We start from the raw sequence: 16,086 nt of genomic DNA, 5'->3' as shown, positions 1-16,086 counted from the left end.
CTGGGGTTAGGCCCCCAAAAGTAGTCTTATTTTATAATGAAAAGTGGGTAGAACACATTTCACAAAAGAGCAAAGCTCCAGCATGGCTAATGGGAAGAGGTGGTGGGCATCCTGCAACATCTGCAGGGCCACAAGTTCCCCACCCCGATACAGGGAAAGTCCACCATCACCTTAATTGCTTTAGCTGCCAATATCTGTTTTTATGCCAGATTTTCAATATACTTTCCGACCCTGTTAGTAGATGTGTGGTTAGGATTTTTGGCCCTAATGCACATTACTTTGCCCATTGAACCGCATTTGCCTTTTTTCTCTTTCTTTCTTTCTTTCTTTCTTTCTTTCTTTCTTTCTTTTGCCTATTCAGCCAGTCTGGAGAAATTGTTTTGGAGTTCTTTGCAGCCATATGAATTTTTAAGGGCTCTAAATAATTTGGCATTATCAAGAAACTTGACTCAGCTCAGATCATTTATGAAACATTAATAGCACAGGGCCAAAAGTAGGTCTTTAGGGGGCCACTCTGCTTGCTTATCTTCACTTCAAGGTCAGTTTAATCCTGCTTTTCAACCCAAATCCATATTTGGCAATACCTTTGTTAGGCCAACAAAAATGTCACAAAATACTGTGCTAGGTGGTAAAAAAATGTGAGGGGTTGGGTTGGGGGAGAAAAACTATAATAGTCCTAAGATGCCCATTTAAGAAATAGGCCCCATTTAAGGAATCATTAATATCATCTCCCCCCCCCCCGGCTGAGTGAAGAATGGAGCTGGGTTACACACAGTCGCTGATGAAGGGGGGGGGCAATGTGACGTGTCAATCTATCTACAATGGAAAACTACTTTCAGAGTGTTCAAGGCTACAAGTCATCTCCAGATATGCCATAACATTCCAGGAATGAAGGCAGCTTTGTTGTTTAGAAGAAATACTATGCCATGGAATCTTTCACCTGGTCACTTTGCCCAACCAAGTGCCCTCCAGGTGTTTTGAACTACAGTTTTTATCATTCCCAACCACTGGACTATGGTGGCTTAGGTTGTTGGAGCTGAAGTTCAAAACATCTGGAGGGCACCAGGTTGGAGAAGGTCCCCTATATAAAAGTGCAACTGGCATGGACTATTTCATTAGTCAAAGGAAGGTGTATTGTGAGGAATGTACAGACACAAAGGGCACAACAGCTGCAATCAGCAATTCATAGCAATTCGACAGAGTGGGAAGCACAGATAGGAGAGTACAAAAGGATATGAATGAAGCAAGTACATGTTCACAGTTTGAAAACACTCTCACAGTTCATCAATCTACAGAAATGCTTCCATGAGGATGAACGTTAGAAAATGTCACTAGGGGACTTTCCTTCATAATGGGCTAAGTGAGCTCCAGCTGCTTGGCTTCACTCCAAGGGGAGTTGTTCCCTAGTAGGTGGAGAGTGAAGGACAACACCAAAGAAGAGGGCAGAAAATGCCACCTGAATCATCTTGGCACCACAGGAGCACCATGTTATTAATATTCCTGGTACCAGACTTGAATGTGACTTCTATTGTGAGGATCTTCTTAAATCCACTAATAGTGCCTCTCTAGGCTATAAAGCAAAATATAAGTATTCTAAAATAAACTAAGCAAGCAAAAATAGTGCTATGCTGGAATGCAAAGATGACCACGTTCACCCACCACCATCAGTGAGTGAGTTCACAGAACAGTCATTCCACAAAGCTGAGCCCTTTTCTGAAGGATAAATATTTTTCAACACGGCACAACACGTCAGCTGAGTTCAATCAGTCTTATTTCTGTTTTAAGTTCCCTGGGGGGAAGGAACAGCAAAAGGTCTGTCTTTAGTTCAGACTTGCCTTGTCCTGCCAGAAAAGCCATATATGCATTAAAGTGCTCTGCGATGAAGAGATTTGGTTTCTGTTTTGAGGGAGTGGAGAAGAAACCAGGTATTTTCCACATTTGCTCACTTCATTGTGTCTCACCCTCACTGAAAATAAAAGGGTCCTGCCCTGCCTGATGCCCTTTTTGTACTCTTTCAAATTAGAGATTATAATACCTTTTAACCCCTTAACTACTTTGTGTGTACAATTTTCAGCACATAATGCCTTGCTAACAGTATGTCAAAATTCAGTCCATTACTGGAGCAAACAATAACATCTACACTTGAAGCTTGTTGGGACTGGCATTCAAAACACCATCAATTCTATCCGGTTCTAAGTTTTAACTGGTGAGTTGGCTGGCAGGACAATGTTGCTCCATTAAATCCAATTCAGCGTTGAATGGTAACTGCAGTATACCTCTCTGCCTCATTCATAAGCACAAGGTCAAATTAAACCTATTTTGTTTCTGGACAAGCCACAGAAGATTTTAGAAATACTGCAGGAATGGCTAGAAGTACATGCATACAAATTACTGTGCAAGAAAGAGAGCCTCACTCCAAACTATTCTGATAATATAGCAAGATCTAAAAGTTCACTTTCCCCCTCTTTCAGCATGCTGCAAACTAACTTCTCCAAGTGGAATTTCAACATTCCTTTTCAACTGATTCAACAACATTGTAAACAGCAAGCATTTCTACACTTGGTAAATGGTTTCCATGTATGCACAAGTATGCTGGCATTTTCCTATGTACCCAGTGCTGGCCAGACTATAAGAACTAGGAACAAGGGTGACAGATCCCACACTTCTCTGCTCATACATTTAAGAAATCCTTCCATGTGTACTGTAATTAAAGAATACGCCTACCAGTTCTGCTATATATGTCACTATATACAAGTAGTTTGGCACAATTTTAAAGATATAATTGTTTAAAATTTTAAAACATGTTATGCTTATTAAAACATGTTATGCTTAAAGCATTAATAGGATCTGACGTTTCCCAAAAAAAGGTATGGACAAAAATTTTCTGCCAATGCCAAAGGTTCTCTCAACAATTTAAAATCAGCTTTGTGAAAATAACTTTACACTAGTTTTCTTTTTAATCAATAGTTAACAAGGAACATGGGCTTCTATTGTTAAATTCAAAACTAAGCTTCAGACTGCATCTTTAACAGGATTAGAAATATTCCCTTTCAATATAACTGACAATTGAACATTACACCTTGGATAAAATGATGTGACAATCATATGTGACAATCGTAAGTACCATATTGATTCTCCTTTACACATCAGTATAACTCAAAAAATTGACTAAATTCGTAATTTAAAAACAGAAGAAGTTTTAGAGTCCTTGTCCATTCTTAAAGAAGTGACAGAGCATCTTTGAGAAACACTCACACACTCACTTTTATCACCATTAAAACATTTGGGCCAGGATTTCCCAAGTTCATGGAGTTGTACTCAAGTGTACCACACAGCCCTTATACTTTTTCCATCATGAGCACTAGAAGCAGAATTATACAAGTACATACATAGATCCAGGTGTTCTTATGTAGTGTTATTTATTTAGTTGTTATTACATTCATATGTCACCTTTCCTCCAAGCAGTTGAAGGTTGCGTACATGGTGGTTCTCCCCATTTTATCCTCACAGCAATCCTGTAAAGTAGGTTGGGCTAAGAGATGGTGACTGGCCCAAGGTAATCACAGTAAGCTCCATAGCTGAGTGGGGATTTGAACCCTGGTATCTCAACAGTTACTCTGGAGCACAATTTTTATTTTAAGCGCAGAATATACACATGTACTTTATCATCGACCAATCAGGTTGATGCTTAAACATTTCTGCCAGACAGGCCTGAATAAATGTTGCCTTTCTGCCAACCTTTTGCCAAGACCTAATGAGACAAATGCTACTTGATGTATTTTGAATAAGACACAATCAGGTTTCAGTTTGAAGCAATTAAAAGACACTCAACTCAAGCTGCAGACAATAATTTGCTCTCCGTCAAAAGTTTTCCCTGCTACACTATTTTAGTCAAATGGAAAGTTGGAGAAAAGAACAGAGCAAGACAAAAATAGTTCAGAGAGCTCCCAAATTGCCTTTTGCCCAGTAGTCTCCAACCCATCTTAAATTCTGCTTAAACAAGTTCCAAGATGATCTGTTTTCTAGCAATGTCTACAGAGTAGTTCATACTGTGATTAAGAAGCTATTTTGCCAAAGCTTATAAAATTTGAACTTGGTCCATTAGAGATAAAAGTGGTCTAGTCTGCAAACAAAACATTGCTCAGAGCTAGTATGTGTAGTATTACACAACTGACTTGTTTATAAAAAGAAGCTGAACTTCTTATAAAAACATTTAATTTCTCTCTAGCACCTAACTAAAATTAGTTGCATTAGTTGCACTGTAAAATTGATGGAGATTGATAAGACTTTAATCAAAAGGATTGCCAGTTTAGTTATATTCAACCTAACAATTTACGGAATACATAATTCAAGGAAGCAAAATGTGTATATCCTTTAGAGGAAAAAATGTCATGATCATGGTGTTGCAAATACACTCGGAAGAAATGTGTACATGGTCAGGATCAACAGGGATTCTACTAGTCAGAGCTGGGATTCAGGGATCTACATAGCTTCCAGTTCCTTACCCATGGCTACAAATCTGATAGTAGTGACTCAGAATCCTTATTTAACTTTTCTACCATTCCTATGAAGTTAAATTCTAGGCCATATCTACATGCACAACTGACTAAGTCACTGAGATGGCAACTTGCATGCTATAAGGGCAGAATTTGGAGTACTGGGGCCTAGGATTCAGCCAAATCAACACTGTATAAACTTAAATCAAATTGCACAAATGCACTTTCATGCTTTTGCTAGAAGTTGCAATACAATTAAAGAATATAAGGAGGAGCCATGACTGGAAAGTGAGCAGTCCCAATACTGTTTGCTTTTGCTTTACAAGCAAACAAACTCAAACATAAAAGAATCATGGGCTTGGTGGATATGATCCAGTTCACAAAGTGTGCCCATGAAACAGACTTCACATAAAATTCTCTCCAGAATAATGAACTTTCAGCAAAAGGAAATGCAACAACAGTAGATCTTGGAAATGGATTTTTAACAACCAGGAAGAAGCTTCACCAGATTGACCCTCCACACTAGATATTCTATGAAACCATGCACATGTGCACATGCTTCCTACCTAAACTGTTGGATGAGGAGACGATATATTGTCAACAAAACTTACTACCTGATGTACTGTAGCAATTCAAGTAAAGCAACATTTTAGTTTTTACACACACATGCACACCCCCTGATGACCTTTCTCCCAACTAAGTGATAGTCAGAGAGCGGTAACAGCAAAGAGGCAAACCAACCAAAGAGGTGGATAATTGTAAAAGGTGGTGCTACCTTTGTAAGAAAGCAAATACTGAATAAGCTTCCTGAGAAATGTGGCAGCATTCCTATGGGAAAGCCAGGTGTGCCTGCTCCCTAATTCTCTCAGCAAACATTATAGCAAAAGCAGTTCTTTCCAGTTATGGCATGATGAATGGGTTACTGTTCTACTGAGTTTAGGTTCCACAGTTCTTAAAGTGAACTAGCTGACTAAAGCCTGTCAAATTGAAAGGACACTTTGAAATTATCACAGCCAACTTGCCAATTTTTAAAAAAGACTATTCAGTGAGTTAAATTTGTTTTCATCCTTCTTGGCACAACCCTCTGTCACCTGCCACACACAAACCCATTATACAATCTAAAACTATCATTTATTTACCTTTCCTGAGCAGCCAATGTTGCCTTGTTCCTTCATGTCCCATTTCTATTCACCCTTTTCAGTCACAGCCTATTTGCTCTAACAGAGCTATTAAACTCTTGTATTAGTCAATCCTGCTGACTGATAATAATTACATGCAGAAGAGGGTATTGCAAAGAGATGTGGAAAGATTTAATTGGTTATTTCCTTTCTTTGTTGGCACCGTAGGTGAGTATCTGAATACATAAAGAGTAACTCATTTTAAATGAGATAAAAAATGGGTTCCCATGCTTGTTTGAAAAGTCAAAGGAACTAAGGAAATTCCCCCCAACTTCTCTTGAGTTTCATAATAACTCTTGCTCAGGTCCATAATTTCCGATGAAGAGAAACACATGCAAAGAACACAATTCTGCACCAAGTTAGCCCAAATTCCGTGACAAGAAATACTGGTTTCTGTGACTTGGAATAAATTTTGCCAATTAAGCAAATAGGAAGATCTCTTGCTCTGCAAAATTTGTTATCCTCATCCTTAACATGAAGAGAAGCAACAGTCTATACATGGCATTGAAGCCTTGCCTGTGACTCCTGGAAATCTTACTCGGAAACTCTCACTGCCTTCTGAGATTTCATCAGACACCATCCACATGTTTTCACACGTAACTTCACAAACATAAGGCTGGGAAGTCTGGTTAGTTCTTGTCATTCCTTAATGACAGGTAGTATTCTTAGGAAGTTGGATTAAGGTTTTTCTGTGCTTCTGCAGAAACCCAGCACACAAACACCACCTTTTTCTTGTCCTCCTGCACAGCACACACCCAGAGCTTGCCATTTCCCAAGTTTATATCTTTATGCACCAGAGAGTAAGTACCAAGTGCCCCAAACAAGTTCAACTTTGGATTATTCATTGGGGGAGGGGGGCAAGACGAAACCTGTAAAATGAAATGCTGAAAGTGGCTTGCTCAATTATGTAAGTCTACCTGTAGCATGCATACACACACACACTCCCCACTTAGAAGAGTCCAGTAGTCACTAATGATAAAAATACTGCATTGTGACATCACTTTTTCCATCTTTGTTAATTGCAGTTTGATTCAGCAAAAGATGGCAGCCAACGCTGTCAGGCAAGCCACAACTCCACCTCAAAATGTAGTAATTATATTTAACTTGCAGTGAGGTGATCATACTCACATACCATATCATTAGTGTTATACTCACAACCTATGTTGCCATTGCTAATTGGCTAGTTCAGAGTTTTCTTCATGAGCCAAGTACCCCACTTATGCAGTCTGGGTTCGTCACTTTCATGTCAATACCAGTGTTATCATTACAAATAACTGGAAAATGTAACTTACAAGAAAATGCATTTCAAATATATAATTTACCCCATGGACGCAGATAAATACATGTCCATGAGTTTTTTGTGGACAGCACAATGCAAGAAAGGAAGTGAGGGATAATATTCTGGTTGACAAACTGCCCCAAAACCTTCACCAAAACCAAGTTGTGATAAAATAATAAACTCATTCAGCGGATACTGATCTTTAACCATTTTATTTAACCATACATTCAAACTTAAATAAATGTTCATGTTTGATTTAAGAACTACTTCTGCTGAAAGGTATTTTTATTTCTGTGGTAACATTTCTGGAAGTTACAATGGAAAAGTACACACCTCCTTGTCTGACCAAAATTCTTATTACAAACTCTGGACCGAGAGCCTGATTAAACCTTATGAGTGAACACATTAATGAACAAAAAATAAAAATAAAACAAATTATTTACCAAAATGACTTGTAACCCAATCATATGCATTTTCACTTTAAAATGAAGATGCCCATTGTGTTCAATGAGACTTACTCCACAGTTAAGCGTACACAGAACTGCAGCCTTACTTAAGTAATTCTACCAGAAAACCCCACCACCAATATGCATACATGAAGTTTACATTTCTTAGTTGAAGCCCAATAACATATGAACAAAGGTGTTCAAGCACAGATGTGCATAGAGAATAAGAAGTTCTAAACATTTTGCTCTTTTGATTCTAAATTCTAAAATAGTGAATGCAGAAGTCAGAAAAATTGGGGCAAGACCAAGCCACTTAAACTACTGTTGTCTTTACTAAAATCCAACCTAAATTTATTAACACCCTAGCTCTAAATACACTGTTCTGCTTCACATGATCACCTGCAATCTTGCCTCATTTAAAATCAATTGTAGTTTTGCCACTGATGTCTATAAGGATCTGTCTGCACTCAAATAGAATTAATAGCCGAACAAGCTAGAGAATGAGAATGCGACATATGCTTCTTCTCTCCCCCATCACATCAAGAAGATTGTTTAAAATAAGTTATTACCTTAATACTTTGCCCACTGCCTGAAGAACCATTTTGCAGCTTAATCCAGTTTTGGGAGTTTGGGCAAGTACTGGTCTTTCGCCGCTGAGGTTACAATGATCCCCAACCATGTTGGAGAAAGACAAGAGAGAGAGAAAGTGAGGGGGAAAGGGGGGAAATTGGAAACTGCCAGTACAGACTCGCAACGCTTTACTAGTTCTCTCTCCTTGCCTCCTCAAAAAAACTAGTCCAACCACATTCACAGAGTTTACACAGCTTACTTCACTCTAACCCTTCCTCCCTCCTTCCCTCAGCCAATGAAAGAGCAGCAAAGGAAACCGGAAAAAAACCTAGGCTGGAAAAGACAAACAGCTGCTCCTTTTTACAAACTCTAAGTAAAAGCCAAGCCTGAGGAGCCAGTGCCAATAAGGAAGCATTTGAATTGGCCTTTTCAGACTGGCGCCGGCTGTGCAACAGGACAAGAGAAGTAGTGTGAGGGATAAGCAAGCTTTTTTCAAGCACCCTGTTACAGAGATACTGCATGAACAGAGGAGAGGAGGGAGCCCATTTACACTTCAATTTCTGTGATCTGTGAAGTACTGAACTAGCAGACCATGTCCAATATCTCATAACACATACATGCCACCAGATAAGGCATGAACTCAATATAAAATTTTATGTACATCTAGCTAGTCAAATTATGAGCGTGATAACTAATACATCAAAGTATGCAACAGTTTTGATGCAATATTCACAGCAAGTACTAATCATGAATCTCTCTCTCTCTCTCTCTCTCTCTCTCTCTCTCTCTCTCTCTCTCACACACACACACACACACACACACACACCCAAGTGCCCAGTATGGAATCATAATTCATGAATTAAAAGCCTACTCTCATATTAAAGTTAGTGTTGAAGCTGAAATAAATCCAATTTAACTTAGAATTCACTTTGCATTTTCAGAATCATGTCCATTGCTCATACAGATTATATTAATCCTGAAGATATGGTACCTTTCCCAGATAGTACCTGCCAAGTTTCCAGAACTGTAAGACTTTTGTTAAAGACTTGGTACATGTTCAAGCCCAGCATGGAATTCACTCCTCCTTAACCACTAATGATGGTCAGCAGTAGCACCCTATAAACACTTGATTTAAGTAATCGGCATAAACAAGGTGGGGGGAGGTAGCAGTTTGCAGACATCAGCATAAACACATGTCATCCTCAAATACCAAGGGTACATTCATACCAGCATGTAAGCATTTTGCTGCTCGAACCAATACTGGACGTGTGCCTCTACAGCAGGGTCTAGGTCAAATGAGAAGTTAGTTTCCACTAGATCTCTCAGTTTCAGGCATATCAGGAGAGGAGTAATGGAGTAAAGGTGCAACTAGTTCTGGAAACTGAAATAATAATGCATGTTCTTCCCAGACAGGAGCAACTGGCTGGAGTAGTATTTCCAAATGAAGCATCTTCCAACTCTTATATGCAACACAGAAGCATTGGACAACCCCACTCCCCCATCCCAGGACAGTATTTAAAAAAGAAACAAACAAGGGAATAGTAATGGAGCTGGGAATTCTGGTCTAGTGAAGCAGTCAATGTTGAAGGAAGCAGGGGTCTCCAATTATATGCAGCATAAATCTAGTTTGCCCCAGGGGCAAACTGAATAAAGATAGGTCATGTGAAAGTGCTCAGATAGATTCCTTTTCCATATGGGTGGTTCCTTATGGTACCTTCTAATAGGCAGGACTGGTATGAGGGCCAGAGAGCGATGGGCTGCTTCACCTGCAATAAACAACGGGTGAAGCCGCCAGCATGCTCTGGCCCTCATACCTCAGAGGTACCATGCGGGCAGGTGGCTTCTTTAAACTGCTCTGCTGACGGGTGTGCAGCTGACCATGCCTCAGCAGAGCAGTTTAACAAAGCCTCCACTCCGGCTTGTGTGAGCTGGAGGTTTGTTCAGTTGAGAAGCAGGCTTCCTTAAACCACCCACTTCTCCTCTTATCAAACCCCTCCCCTTAATTTGGCTTGCAGAGGGGGGATGGGCTGCCTCTTCATCCCAGGAAAAAGAGGTAACCCATCTGCCCTGCCGCCCCACCCATTATAAGGTGGCACCGGCTGAGGCAGGTGCCTGAACGGAGCATTAACAGTCCTGCCTCAGCTGCCTTAGCACGGGCTGGAAGGTGCTGGAGGAGGTGGCAGCTTTGGAAGAGGCAGAAGCTATGCACGGTCAACTGCCTGCATGGCAGACAACTGCCTTCTTCCTTCCCACATCCTTCCCAACATTTTAATATACCACCATTTTGTGATGCTTAGCTGGTGTTGTATTTTGATGTAAGAAAGCAGGTATCGTCCAGCCCTACCTTCTGCTACTCTTTGAGCAAATAGGATGAAGAAAATAGTCTGTATCTTCCCTTTCATATGAAGCCAAGGAGACAGATTATGTGACTCATTTTCCACTTCAAGGGGGCTCATCTACTCCCAGTACAATTAGGGGTGTTACTTCCATAAACAGAGATTTCATATATTGAATCTGCAATCTCGACTTCAATGCACTTACCAAGTAGGTGCATTTTCAAGGCCGTAGCAATAACAAACACTCTTCACATCAAAGCAGGAAGATAGCAAAATCCACAAACTTAAACCTAAAACTCAATTTACACACTTTGAAAGAATCCTATTGTGTACCATCACCTTTCTCCCCATTTTCCCTTCCATTCTGGGTAGGTGTTTTTTCGCTTTAAATTTTGGGAAGTATGCTACTATTGTTTTAAATTTAGTCAGTTGCAACATTCCAACTCCATAAAAGAAAGAAACGTGAAGTGCAATTTTAAGCAATAATTCACCTACTTTTATATAGGCACATTGTAACATGGAAGCGTTCAAAAAATCATTAGAGAGCATAGGCCCATTTAGATGTTAAGAAAATCACCACTAAAAAAAGTACCTACACCATTTAAGTGGTGTATCATTTGGTTCACAGTGCAAGTGCTTATTTGAGAGCATAACTGAAGTAATATTTTATCTTGAGATAATGGCAAAATCTGTCTGAAATATGCAAGGCTGTTAACTGGAAGGTTAATATGATAGTGTTGTTTTCACAACCTGCTTGTTCAAGTTCTGCCACTTCATTTCCCACACACACATCTTAAGATTACCCATTTGCTCCTTCAGGGTATTAAGCTCTACAATTGTTCCTAAATCCTTTACTATCCTGTGGCTAAGTAAAGGAAGGAAAACCCGTGTTAAAGTTGAGAGTGATGCACTGTAAGCATGGGCATCCCCATTTTGTGTCAACAGTAGGAGTGCTGTCAGAAATTCATGCAAGTTGGAAATCCCTTTGCTTAGCCATTTACACACAGACATAATATCAAGTGCAACATGATGAAAAACTTTCCAGACAGTTTAGATGCATTGCTATACCAAATACAGCAGGAGCTTTGTTTAATTTCAACAATGACGACCTATTCAACAGCAAGGAAATATTAATAAGCAACAACACTTTGAGAGTTTACAAAACCACTTTATTTTTATGACCACAGAAAGAGGCAAATAAATAGCTAATTGAGCAACCGTTTGTTAACCAAGTATTCAGTGAGCACCACAGAGAATATTAGTATCAGGAGGCCTGGAGAAAAATGTTTGAAAAAGCAATTCTGCCTCAAAATTAAAGTGAACCGAGTTCATTTTTCTGACTAAGAATACAGTGCAGCATTTGATACAAACAAAAGTTTGCAGGGTTTAATTGCAAAGTCAATTTAATTTAACTTGCAACCTATTCATACAGTGTGTCCCTGCCTAACATAATGAATGTCTTGATACTGCTAATTGCCCTTTTCTTTCTTCACTTCATCGTGCTTGTTGTACTACTGCCCAACCAAACATGCCTGCTAAATATTTTAGACTTCTGAAACTGCTGAAATACTATTCTTACTTAAGCTTCTACTCAGGGCTTTCACTGAAAAAGTGCTGCAGGCTTCAAGCTTGCAGCAAGTAAAAAGGGAAAACAATTTACACAAAATTACAGTACTGAGAAAGTTGTCTGTCCTATCCAAAGACTGAAGTATACTGAACAACAAATGCCTGAAGGTGTTGAAGACCATTGTCTGTCACAGCTACCATATTTGGCTTTTTAAAAAATGCATTCACTCCCCTGCCTGATGGATTCTGACTCATAATTCGGGAGAGTTGTGCCTCCTTTTCCTGTCTGAAACTGGTACTTTAGGCCCCCAAAAATATCCATTTTAAAAAAGTGTGAAGGCATTCAGCTCATTTTCCAATCCCTATGTCACATCTTGTAGCAGCAGCTTTTCCTAATGGAGGACCTGGAGGTCTCCTTCTGCACGCAGAGCAGGTGCTGGAATGCTGGGGGCAGGGAGTACACTCCAGGTGTCATGGGAGGACTCCAACAACTGTTAGGTAATGGGGGGGGCATTAAATTTGCTTTAGTAGGTGCTCACCATATCACAATATCACTTTGAAATTCTGTTCTTGAACAGAAGTGTTGACTCAACTAAACACATATTGAAACCACAGTAATTCTGAGCCCAAAAGAAGCAGTAGAAATTCTTGTATCATCCACTTCTAGTAGTAAGAAAGGCTACTTAGTAACGAAAGCAGATGGGATACAGCAGCAAGCAGCAGCACAGAATATCAAACTTTCAAATAAGCATATTCTCAAAAACAGCAGACAAGTTAATCTAGTTCTTCATTAGTATAACAGATTCCTCCCACAATTCAAGTGCACGTCTTGCAAAGCACTGAGGCAATGCAGACAGCAGTTCCTGGGTGGCTTGTTACTTATGATGCAATTTCTTTTCAGGCTCTGCCCACTCAAGCACAATTTCTTCATACGCCTTTAGCCATAGCTAAGCACTTGGGGAAGGAGATAATTATTTTGATTGATTACTACTTGTGCATAATACTTATTCTTTGCTAGTATATAAAGATACTTAAAGGACTTGTATTATTATTGTATTTGCTTTTTACTGCTCAAGGTGGTGTACATGGTTCCCCCTCTCCTCCTTTAATCCCCACAACAACCCTGTGAGGTAGGTTAGGTTGAGAGCCAGCGACTGGTCCAAGGTCACTCAGTCAGCTTCACAGCTGAGTGGTGATTTGAACCTTGGGTCTCCCACTCCCACCTTGGTCAAACGCTCTAACTACTACACCAGCTCTCAATAATGAGAATTAGTAATACTGGTGGAAGAGGAGTATTACTGACTACTCCTCATCAAAAAGCTGTGGGTGTATATTTTAGCCACCATTTAGCACATTTGCTATTTATGCAATGTTAATGTCAGGACATACATGTGTGTGTGTGTGTGTGTGTGTGTGTGTGCGCGCGCGCTCACGCACCTCAATCCTTGAAGTTGAAATGCATTGCCAAGCAATGCAACCCATCTAAAAGGAAAGCACTGAACTTTGCTCCTGGAGCCCTAATCTTAGATCCCATTTTAAGAGGGTTCTCCAAAGTTCAATTAACTCAGTATCAGTTGCTCATTTCACACAGCATAACCCTTCCTCTTCACAGCACAATTTCTATTTTCACAGTAATGTGTCAAAAAAAAAAACTGACACAGAAAATGGCTGAGAGTCATATATCTAACTTGCATCAAGGGGGAGGATATATTACATTTTTTATGGTTTATATAACTGGATGTTGCGCTCTGTGAAAGGCTGACAATATTTGCTGTTGTACTACTGGATCAAATGAACACTGGCATCTGGTATCTCCCCTCATATACACATATATCGTTATTTTTTCCCATGAACCACCCTGAGACCTGTGGGTATAGGGCGGTTTACAAATTTTAATAACAAGTGTGTGAATGTTCTCCTTTTCCTCCACAAGTGCTTCTGACAGAACCTGGGAACAGGCATGGTATCAGTCTCTATAGCCATAGCAGGATCTGTAATTCTTCCAACGGTTTGTGTTCACCCCCAAAGGCATATTCCTCCACTGTCTCCCAAGACAGATGCCAACAACAAAAGTAGACACCTCAGGAGTAGTATATGTGTTCCTGCATACAAGTGGATAAATCTTACATGACTCTTTTATCCTATTTGCATTGTTGTATACAAAGTTAGGAAGGGTAGCTTCATATTCCTAAGGTAAAACCTGTTTAGACAGGATTCTTGTGCCAACATGTCTGCAAAGCAAGCAGAAAGCTACAGGAAAGGCTTAAGAACCTCAGTCAATGACCTACTTACCACTAATGCATGCCAGAAAGGTTAGTTGTACAGAACAGTTGATAAAGAAGTGCTCAGGCTTGCAGTTTTAGGAGCTAAGTTCTCATGCCTGACATGCTGGGGATTTTTCAGTCCCATTTAGCAGCTCAATAAAATTATTTTCAAATATGAAAAATACTAAGTGTTAAAACTTTGTTTTAAGAATAATGTATGCTTTCTGAATATCTCTCTCACACACATGAAATCCTTAAGACTGCTTCATTCATAAGAGGGATATACCATTCATACAGATCAGTACATAGAGCAAGATTGGTTAATATAAATTATGATGTTCCACAGGTAAAATACAATGTTGGAATAATAAACTTGTAACAATGGATAATAAGCAGGAAGCTACCAATAAATGAAAACCATGGCTCTTGCATGTTTTGCTACTCAAAAATACAAGAGATAGTAACTGGTTATCTATTGTAGTTGCAGTCTAGAAGAAGGTTGAATAAATTTTCCTTTACTTTAAACATGAATCAGAGACAGTATTATTTCTAATGGAATTTATTTTTATTGAAATTGGTTTAAGTCATGACTTAAACCAGACTTGAAGAGCTTCAACAGGCAGTAAATCTAGACGCCAAGAGCTAATCCAACATTTAATTGATATCACATTTAAGAATCTGTTTTCTTATGGATAGGTGTTGTTCAACATTCACTTCCAACTACTGACAGATTTCAGACTACTTTCCTTCTCCTGTTTTCTTTGACTTGGTTAAAATCCTTCTTTGAATTCTATCAAATACCTTTCCATCAGTCAAGAAGAATGTGCACCAAGGCAGGAAGCTCAAATACTGTCTGCATTTTAAATGCATTTAGTTGCATTTTAATATTCCTGCTTCTTTGATACACTTTGGAATCATATTAGTCCTGGCTGCCATATCACTGTATGATGAAGTCATACTCAGAGCTTCAATAACTTCTAAATCCTTCTAAACCATCCCTGTATTTCGTGTAACTTTAGAATCTTGGAAGGGACTTTAGAGTTGGAAGGGACCTGAGGGTCATCTAGTCCAACCCCCTGCAATGCAGGAATCTCAGCTAAAGCATCCAAGCGAGATGGCCATCCAACCTCTGCTTTAACTACCGTAGTTTACATTTTTCTACTTGTATTTGACTATTTTTGCCAAGACATGCAGAACTGCGTTAGCAGTTTGCTCACTACCATGTGTATGAATTGCATGTTTCAGATCAGAAGATCATATAAGAGCTACTCATGAATCTATCTTTGCAGTGCACTGTCATATTACATGCTGTCTGTCACCATTTCAAATCTGTTGAACATTTACAGGTGGATTTACTTGCTCAGTTGCTAAAATATCTTTGCACATGTATCTATAAACTCCTTCCACGTGTGCCTCTATGGCCCAGTTCAGGCAATTCATCATCTATTAGGTTAAGATCAAACTTGTGTCCTTCCTTACACGCCCTCCTCCTATCACAAATATGCTATAGGTGAAAAATTTCATGGTTTGTTAAAACAAGGTATCCCTTTATATCAAGAGGAACTGTAGTTTCATCTTGGTCTATCCTGGTTTCAGATCCTAGATTGTAGATCAAGATTAGACTATAGTTTCATAATTCAGATGCAATGGAAACCATGGTAAGGAGGGAAAGTAAGAAACCAGAGTTATGAGGGGGGAGCCTTAATCATAGTATACTTTTAATAAAAGTAATGTGCAAGATTATAATCTGAGTGAAAGTGTGGATGACAATTTCTCTTACAAACTTCTCAGACTGAGCATTTTTGTTTCCTAACACTGCTCCGTTTCCTACCATCATCTAAACTAAAAACTGAGCCTAGATTATAGTCTAAAACCCACAAATTGCATTTGGCCACATTTTCGTTCTTCCTCATTTTAGTCTCAGGATAATCATCTCAGAAGTGAAAAAAAA

At 39.3% G+C, this 16,086-nt stretch overlaps 1 protein-coding gene across 3 annotated transcripts in view; it reads right to left on the bottom strand.

Annotated features, from left to right (window-relative positions):
- MOB2 (MOB kinase activator 2) overlaps positions 1–16,086 on the bottom strand; it is a 108,550-nt gene that overhangs the window by 26,133 nt on the left and 66,331 nt on the right. The window contains exon 1 of one of the 3 annotated variants that reach the window (XM_053394263.1): positions 7,969–8,195. The exons of the other annotated variants lie outside the window; for them this stretch is intronic. Within the exon in view, the coding sequence (XP_053250238.1) occupies positions 7,969–8,078 (110 nt within the window). The 5' untranslated portion in view covers positions 8,079–8,195. Of the gene's footprint in view, positions 1–7,968; positions 8,196–16,086 lie in introns of those variants that run through there. 3 annotated transcript variants of the gene reach the window in all.

This window comes from Podarcis raffonei, chromosome 1, assembly GCF_027172205.1.
Source record: "Podarcis raffonei isolate rPodRaf1 chromosome 1, rPodRaf1.pri, whole genome shotgun sequence".
NCBI classification, from domain to species: Eukaryota; Metazoa; Chordata; class Lepidosauria; order Squamata; family Lacertidae; genus Podarcis; species Podarcis raffonei.
This window is presented reverse-complemented; position numbering and strand designations above follow the sequence as displayed.